General features: G+C 38.1%; 1 protein-coding gene across 1 annotated transcript; it reads left to right on the forward strand.

Moving 5' to 3' along the window:
- On the forward strand, positions 1-5,582 carry LOC110896584 (protein NRT1/ PTR FAMILY 7.1). The gene is made up of 5 exons (XM_035980892.1): positions 1-278; positions 702-764; positions 1,159-1,539; positions 2,659-3,224; positions 4,656-5,582. The coding sequence occupies exons 3-5, from the start codon at positions 1,297-1,299 to the stop codon at positions 5,491-5,493; spliced, it is 1,647 nt and encodes a 548-aa protein (XP_035836785.1). The 5' UTR covers positions 1-278; positions 702-764; positions 1,159-1,296; the 3' UTR covers positions 5,494-5,582.
- Positions 5,583-9,640: the final 4,058 nt, after the last annotated feature.

Consider the following 9,640-nt stretch of genomic DNA (forward strand, 5'->3'; position numbering starts at 1 on the left):
AATTAGGGTTTTCTTAATCTCCATGCAATAATCCCCATATTTTAACTAATCATACACCTCCATTTTGTAATGTCCAGATTACACTAATCTAGTACACTGATTGTTGTTTTAACGTAAATGACAATAAGTTTTCGTCGATTACACACAAGTCATCGACGTCAAGTGCTAACCTCGCCCCTGGAGACTCCGCCACTAATCACTGACACAACCTCCTCGCCATCACCAGAATTAGTCACCAATCACCTTGCCATCCTCTTTGTTGCCAAGTTCCATAAGAGGTTTGAAATTTTATGATGCGGAATTTCACTACTAGAAAACTGTCTGCCTTATTTCGGTTGAAATTGTCTAGTTTTCTGGTAGTTATAATTTGTTGGTTTAGAGTTTAACTAATGAACAAAACGTAACTAAATGTTTAATTACTATCTAAATTTATTACGTGGTGGTTTCTTTTTACTGCTATTCAAGGCATTAATTAGGCATATGTGCATGATGGGATTAATTGTGGAACAATTATTATACCTTAATATTGCATAAAATTGTCTTTAGAAGTTACCACTTTTTTACAACTTAAAGACATGCATGTTAACAGGAATTTTAGTATTAATTATTTTTTACTGATGATAGATATTTATATTACTTCCAAGAGTTATAAAATTCATATGTGAAATATCAAAAAGTTTGATGAATCAATATTTTTGCAGAGGAATCCTTGATCAAAAGTACCAATGGCTTCAAACAATGTCCCCTTGGAGATCTCCGTAATTGTAAGAATTTTAATTTTTTTTACTACTAGAAACACACGAACATTTGCGACTGAAAAACGCTCATAAAGGCACATTTGCGACCATTTTCAGCCGCACTTGACCTCAAAAAGGGTCGTAAAACAGTCACAAATGCACATTTACATTTTCAGTTGTCGCTTACTTTCTCATCGAGTGAAGTATTTCGCAATTAAATTTAGTGACCGGGGCAATGTACTATCCGATCGAACTTGATTGTGACTAGGATCATTTGCGACCGAAATTGAGAATAGGCCCAAACTTAGTTTATTTAATTTCATGTTTAATCTAATAAGTTTTATGTTATTAAACCTATCAAATCACTAATTGATAAATCTTATATAGCAATAAATACTAATATTTGTATATGAAATAACAGGAAGAACCGGTAGCATTTCAGCGCAAGTCGAAACGAAAAGTAGGCGGCTGGGCTCCAGCATTTCTTCTTCTTGGTACAAAATCGAACTACTTTGACAATGTTCACATGTTATGAACTTTAGATAAATTAACCTAATCGATGATCATCGATCTCTTTTTTGCAGCAAATCAAGCCCTCGCCACATTTGCATTCTTTGGCGTGGGAGTTAATTTGGTCTTGTTCTTGACCCGAGTCATGGAACAAGGCAACGCGGATGCTGCCAATACCGTCAGCAAGTGGACCGGCACAGTCTATTTGTGCTCTCTTCTAGGAGCTTTCCTAAGTGATTCTTATTGGGGTCGTTATCTCACCTGTATGATCTTTCAAGTTATCCTAGTCATGGTAATCACTTGTATAGTTTTGTTATACACAACATTATATAACCTCTTGTTTTTGTTATTCGTTAAAAAAATAACACTCTATTACGGGATTGTATTATATAAATAGAGTTAACTGCCATTTACGTCCTTGTAGTTTGTCCGCTTATGTCATTTCAGGTCAAATTTCAAAATTGTACCATTTTCCTCCTTGACATTCTCGAAACATGTCATTTCAATCCAAAAAACTAACCTTGGTTAAAAAACTAGGTTACCTAAGTGGTAAAATGTTCATTTTACACATTTTTTTTTATTTTTCATTTTTTAACTCAGTTACAATACGAATAATAATAATCATAATAATAATAATAATAACAATAAAATTTTAAAAAGTTGAAAAATAAAAAATCTATGTAAAGTGACCATTTTACCCCTGAGTTTTTTTTAACTAGGTTAGTTTTTTTTGGACTGAAATGCATGTTTTGAGAATGTTAGGGAGGAAAAAGATACAATTTTGAAATTTGGCTTAAAATGATATAACAAACCACAGGGACGTAAATCAGAGTATAATGCTCCTAGCTTATAAATATGTGATATGAACATGACAACAAATCCTAGCTTGGTATACTATCACCTATGATCAGTGTTGTAAAAGTGCGACTAGTCGGCAATTAATCGCTAGTCGGCTAGTAACTGAGTAATTTTTCGTTAATCAGTCAATTAATCGCTAGTCGGCCTAGTCGGACCTAGTCAGCCGCCAAAAATCGGCGATTCCGGTCAGACTCCTGCAAAAAAACTGTATATTCCAGCCAAAACCTCTAAATTCCAGCCAGTTTCCAACCAATTCATGTGAATTCCAACAATTAATCTTGTATACTTTAAAAAATAAGTTGACTAAGAGTTAAAACCTAGCTAATTAAAATATTTACCTAAAAAATGTGTATATGTATACATAAAACTGAAAATTACATATAAAAATCCCGATCCGATTAATCCCGAGTAGTCGCTAGTCCCCACCTCACCGGCCGAGTAGCCACTAGCGAATTCTCCAACCTTGCCTATGATTGTAAAATTGTTACACTTTTATTAACGTAACTTTTTATCAAATTCTAACACGATGATATTCATGTATCGTACTTTGTAGGGATTGGTGTTATTATCCTTAACATCTTGGCTATTTCTAGTGAAACCTGCCGGATGTGGAGACGGAGAAAAACATTGCGTGTCAGCATCATCAACAGGTACCATGATGTTCTACTTATCGATTTACATGGTCGCATTAGGCTACGGTGGGCACCAGCCAACATTAGCCACTCTTGGTGTGGACCAGTTCGACGAATCCAACACGAAATATAAAGAAAAGGGCGCGAAAGGGGCTTTCTTTGCTTACTTCTATGTGGCACTCAACGTCGGATCGTTGTTCTCAAACACTGTTCTAGTGTACTATGAGGATATTGGGCATTGGACAGTTGGATTTTGGGTGTCTATGGGGTCTGCGCTTGTTGGGTTGCTATCGTATTTGTGTGGTTCGTTTCATTATCGGTATATTAAGGCGTCGGGGAACCCTATACCGCGTATTGCTCAAGTGTTCGTTGCGGCGTGCCGAAAGAGTAGGGTTCCAGTGGATGATGAGAAGAAGTTGTATGAAGTTGACGGAGCACAATCGGCTATTAAAGGGAGCCGAAAGATCCTTCATAGTGAGCAGTTCAAGTAAGTGGATATAACAACATAATATTCAAAATTAACATTCAGTTTTAAAGCATTGCAAGATAAGATGGTAAAGGGTAGGTTATTTTTTAGCCGGCACAAAGAACACTCAAACGAACAATGAGGTCTACAAATGGCTAAATTTCAGTCTTAGCCGTTAACTGGCCTATAAGAAGGGGCCACATGTATAACGCGGACTAAGTTTTAGCTGTTTCAGCCAGCATTGTTGTCTATATTGCTAAAACTAAAAGTAAATATTTATTTTGTAAACTTTTTGAGTAAACCTATGTATGTTAGTGATTTTCCCTTATATTATACTTTACGTGCATAAGAGAAGTTCACATGAATAAAACTTTAGAAAAGATATACCTTGGTTTTTTGGTTTTCATTTATGAACATCGCCCAAATAAACCATATAGATCATATAACATCTAGCGGTGTTCAGAAGTATATGAATCCGAAAATCTGATCCGAACTATCCGAATCAGAACTATCCGAAAATACAAACATCCGGATCTTTCGTATTCAGATAGTGATTTGAAAAAAAAAATTATAAATTTATTTTTCGGATATTCAAAAATATCATAATTATCTGAAAATATATTCGGATATCCGAAAATATATTCGGATATCCGAAAATTTATATTTGGATATCCGAAATATCTGGTTTAAAATTAATAAAAAATAAAAAATAAAAATAAAATAAATAATTGGATATTCAGATTTCTGATTTATTATCCGATCAGATATCCAAAATATGAGATACGAATTCAACCAATGCGGAATTCGTCTTTGCACAAATTTGAAAAGAGACCAATAAAACTTTTCAACCTAAGGCCCTCCGGAGTGGGGGCGGTAAACCTATGTTTACCGAATCGTCAACCACAGCCACCACTTTACCGCTCAATTGTTTGCTGATTTTGGGGGAGAAATTGGTGAAGGTTCACCGACTCGGTGAAGGGAGGGAAGGGGAGAGAGGGGGGTGTGTGGTGGGGTCCATGCATTCTCAACCAATCACATATTTTTCCTTTTTTTAAATAGTTTACCTATTCCAAAGTGTCTAACCACCGCCAACGTTTTTGAGCAATAGGTAAACAAAATAGTTAAATGACGTGGCACTGTTTGATTGGGTGATTTGAAAGTTTACCTATTCAATTTCAAAGTGTCTAACCACTCCCTACACCCTAATCACTTACGCTTGAAAAGAGACCAATAAAACTTTTCAGCCTAAGCAGTTACGCTAGAGGTTGAGATCTTTGGGCGAATTAAATTCACACGAAGATGAAAAGCCATAGGCGAAATTCGCACTATGATGAAATGCCACTAGCGAATTCCGCACTAAGATGCCGAGTCAATGTTTATTTTGTTAGGTTTGACTAGTCAAATGTCTATTTTGTTTTCTCTAACATTAACGTAACCCTATGTTTCATTCAGGTGTTTGGATAAGGCAGCCGTGGTAACCGAGAACGATTTATCCGGCCCACAAAACCACTGGAGACTATGCACAATAACACAAGTAGAAGAAGCAAAATGCGTGATAAGAATGCTACCCATTTGGCTATGCACGATCATCTATTCCGTCATCTTCACTCAAATGGCGTCCTTATTCGTCGAGCAAGGCGCGGTCATGGACTCCAAAATTGGACCAAACTTTCGTTTACCCGCCGCTAGCATGTCCGTTTTCGACATCATCAGCGTCCTAGTATCCACACTACTATACCGAAGAGTGTTAGTCCCGTTAGCCGGACGTTTAAGCGGTAACCCAAGAGGTCTAACCGAGCTTCAACGAATGGGAGTCGGTCTAATCATCGGACTTTTCGCAATGGTCGCGGCTGGAGTCACGGAAGTCGAGAGGTTAAAACGTTCAGTTCCCGGAGAACACACGAGTACTTTGAGTATATTTTGGCAGGTCCCACAATACGTGTTGGTGGGTGCGTCCGAGGTTTTTATGTATGTTGGACAGTTGGAGTTTTTTAACGGCCAGGCGCCTGATGGGATCAAGAGTTTCGGGAGCTCGCTTTGTATGGCGTCGATTTCGTTAGGAAACTACGTTAGTAGCCTTTTGGTGCACATGGTGATGAGTATCACGGCTCGGGGAGATGACGTAGGGTGGATACCAGAGAATCTAAACCACGGTCATATGGATAGGTTTTATTTCCTTATTGCCATTTTGACAGTGGTTGACTTCGTCGTTTATGTTTATTTTGCTAAGAAGTATAAGTGCATTAGTGTTGATGAGAATGGTAACGAGCCAAAGAAGGAAGAAGTTTAGTTCGTGAAGCATGCATTTTGCAACCGTATTAGTTTCAAGTCTAGTAAGGTGTAATCGTATTTTCTTGATTATCTATGGATTTTTTTAATAAAAGTAATGACTTTTTAAGGTGGTTGCCTAGGTTTTTTTTTTTTTTTTTCCAATTTTCACTATTAGAAGTTTGTTATAGTTTGGTCTTTGTTATTGTGGTATATGTTCTTAGCATTGTGTCATGAATGAGGCATCCCATATGTAGACTTTTCAACTTTATTATGGTTCAATAAGTCAAACTCCAGGGAAAATCATGAAATTAGCCTTTGACCAGTCAAATTTGCAAAACTAGCCCACTAAAACATCTTTCTGAGCTTTCTTACCGAAATTGAGGCTGTTCTAGCGTCTCTACAAAGACTCTTCAAATGAACCAACCACAATGTGTCACGTGTATTGTAAAGGTTCTAGAAAGGCTTTAGTATGTATTGTAAAGGCTCTAGAGAGGCTTCAACATTTTATTTTTTTTATGTATTTCCACCATGATTTTTATACGGGTTTAACTTTTTCATACTAAAATATTTTTTTAGAAAATTACACCGAATTAAAGATGATAAAAGTATCTTTAATTAGGTGTAATTTTTTTAAAAATATCGTCGGATAAAAAAGTTATACCCGTTTGAAAATTTTGTAACAACTTTAAGGTATAAGACTAACTTTTGCTAAGTTTATGTTGGGGGAGGTTCATTTGAGAAGAAAATTAAATTGAAATAAAAAGAACAAAGGGTACAATTGTAAAACATTAAATAGTTTTTCTTTCATCTCATTTATTATTATTTTTGACTAATTAATTGGTCATAAAGACTATCATCCTCCACATTAAAATTTTTGCCTAGACACATCAAAATTTATCCTACACGTTTTTGAAATTTATCCTACACATACTGAAATTTATCCTACACAACTCGTAATTCATCCTACATGTCACACCCTAACCGATGGCGAAATCATCGGGGCGCGGCACTGAGCGAAACAGATTGTTCAAAGAAATTCCATAACAACTATTATTACCGAATAGTTTAAATATCACGTCCCATACCGTGACCCATAAGATAAATTTAGTTATTACAGACATAGGTATTCTTCAAACAAAAACATGTTCCGACAACTCAGATTTAAATACATAAATATAAATTGTCTTGGTTTCTAGACTCTTTCCTAGCCTCGATTTCACAACAGAGAAAGCAAGTAAGCATCCTAAACACCTGTCACATACGTTAAAATAAAGTCAATACATATAATGTAAAGGTGAGCATACAAGTTTGATAGTAGCATATAGAGTTCGAATAGTTTACGCATAACCAGCACGTACACAGAGGGAAATGATGCACGTTAATTATCGACATGGACCTATCAATACCAACAACTGCGGGTTGACTGTCCGAGACAGTTCGCGATACATGATCACCACCGTAAATCATGCAAGTAATTGTCCTTAACAACCCCCGTGTGAACGGGTGTTGAGTCCAAACTATAGTACTATGTTGCTAAGACAGGTAGACAGCATTCCACGTGTAAACATAACAACAAGCATACAATTAATCACGTAATACATGCAATCGGTTAGCGTTCAAATAGTTTGAATAGTGTGTTCGATTGTGATTTTGATAGGTAACGTATGCAACACCCAAAAGTGCTAAAGCAAAAAGGGTTCGAGTATACTCACAATGATTGATTATGGATTGAAGGGAGCGCTGAGAGTAGGGTTAGCCTGAATAGTTCGATAGCACAACAATGAGTAACGTGGAAATAAGACAAGTGTGAATAGATCGAATAGGCTGGTCGATCGAACGGCAGGTTCGATCGAACGGTCTGTTCGATCGGCTGGCATGTCCGATTGGATAGTCCTGTTCGATCGGACGGTAGGCTCGATCGGCTGGGCCATTCGAGTGGATTGTTTCTTCCTCTGGTGTGTTTGTGTTTGAGGATTTGAATTTTTGAAGTTTTCGTTGTAGTATATGAGAACACTAAAATGTCCTTACCTTTCAGGTCGATCGATCGAACGGTCCGTTCGATCGGCCGGCTTAACCGATCGGCTGGGAACTTTAGAAGTGGTTCTTAACAGAATGTCACTCGATCGAACAGCCTGTTCGATCGGCTGGCACTCCATACTACGAACGAGTTGTAGAAACGATTAAGTGTTGAAGCATAGTAGCTCATGATCCGAAGAGTAATGTTTACTAATTGAGTGGCGTATTCGATCGAACATCACTTCGTCAATAGCATACTTCATAAAATTCGAAAAGTGTGAGACCATGTGCTAGCCGATCGGCTGGCCCGGTCGATCGGCTGGCATGTCCGATCGGTTGGGCTGTTTGAACAGCCTAGCCGTTCGGCCAGCATTTCTGACCTGGTCGGCCTTTCGTCTAACACTTAGCTGTTTGATCACTTGTTGCCATATCGAGGTAGTTTGCTAACGAGTTGAACTATGATATCCTCCGTTCCTACTCGTTTCTTCGGCTCGGACAGGAATCACCCAAGTCCGGCCGGTGAACGGTTCGGAACGTCGGTTTAGAGTTTAACCCATCGTCGGTGAACCTTGTATATAGAATCCGAATCTTGAACCTCTTAACTGTTAGAATGATTAGTTAGCTGGTTCAAGCTCCGTTTCTACCGGTTTTAAGGTTTTGAGTGTAAAAGGTTGAAGAAAGTTGGAAATTATTCATAAAAATGTTAAGATTCTTACAAATCTTAGTTTGTTTATGTGGAAACCGGTCAGATCTAAGCTATTCATGGTTGAATGAGGCCAAAGTTTGGTGTTCCTCAAGAACACCATGATGACATCACCCAAGAACACTTAGATCTTGGTGATTTCACGGTTAGAAATCGAGTTTTGAAAGATAGAAAGGTGTAGAATCATGCAATGATCAAAAACGTACAAGAATTAAAGTGAAAACTTACCGGAGTTGAGAGAAATCTGAGAAAAGGTGAAGAAGAAGGCTGGTTCGGTCAGAGCTTTCCAAAAATGGAAAGTGTGACAATGACAGCCCTATTTATAGGCTCCAAAAGAGGAAAGTGGCAGCCGATCGGCCAGGAGCTCCGATCGAATGGGCTGCTCGATCGGCTAGGAAGATACTAGCCGATCGGCTGGCCTGTTCGATCAGGATGCCTCCTGTTCGATCCGCGACCCACTTTGAGTATTTCGCGACGATTTTCGATGTTTCGATTTCGATGGACGATGATACGAATACTGTCACACCCCAACCGATGGCGGAATCATCGGGGCGCGGCACTGAGCGAAACAGATTGTTCAGAAGTTTCCACAACAACTATCATACAATTCAGTTATATAACACGTCCCATACCGTGTCCCAAATAATAACAAGTTATCATAGAAATCAACTAAACAATATGGGAACTGTTCCGACAACTCAATTCTTAATTATTACAGACCGAATTAAAATATTGTTTTAAGACTTCTAGACGGCTAACTGTAGATCTTACTGACTACAGGTGCCAGTACAAGATCTACAGATAATTATGGCCCTGGAGCAGGTATGTGGACACTGTCCTAAGGTCACAGGCTCCTAGAAGCTTATTATTGCCTCGCTTCCCTAGCACGCTAGTAGCTTAAACACCTGTCACATACGTTAAAATAAAAGTCAATACATATAATGTAAAGGTGAGTACACAAGTTTGATATAGCATATAAAGTTCGAAAAGTTTACGCATAACCAAGCACGTACACAAGGGCAAACGATGCATGTAAATTATCAACATGGGACCATCGATACCAACGACTTCGAGTTGACTGTCCGAGACAGTTCGCAATACATGATTACCACTGTAATCCATGCAAGTAATTGTCCTTAGCAACCCCCGTGTGAACGGGTGCTGAGTCCAAACTATAGTACTACGTTGCTAAAGCAGGCAGATAGCACTCCACGTGTAAACATAATAAACAGCAATCATTTAGTCAAGTAATACATGCAAGTAGGTTAGCGTTCAAATAGTTTGTGTCGTCTGTGAATTTGATAGATTACGTATGTAACACCCAAAAGTGCTGAAAGCAAAAAGGGATCGAGTATACTCACAGTGGTTGATCGTGGATTGAGAGGAGCACTGAGAATAGGTTAGCCTGAATAGTTCGATAACAATACAATGAGTAATGCGGAAAAAG

This window comes from Helianthus annuus, chromosome 12 (genome assembly GCF_002127325.2).
Source record: "Helianthus annuus cultivar XRQ/B chromosome 12, HanXRQr2.0-SUNRISE, whole genome shotgun sequence".
NCBI lineage: Eukaryota > Viridiplantae > Streptophyta > Magnoliopsida > Asterales > Asteraceae > Helianthus > Helianthus annuus.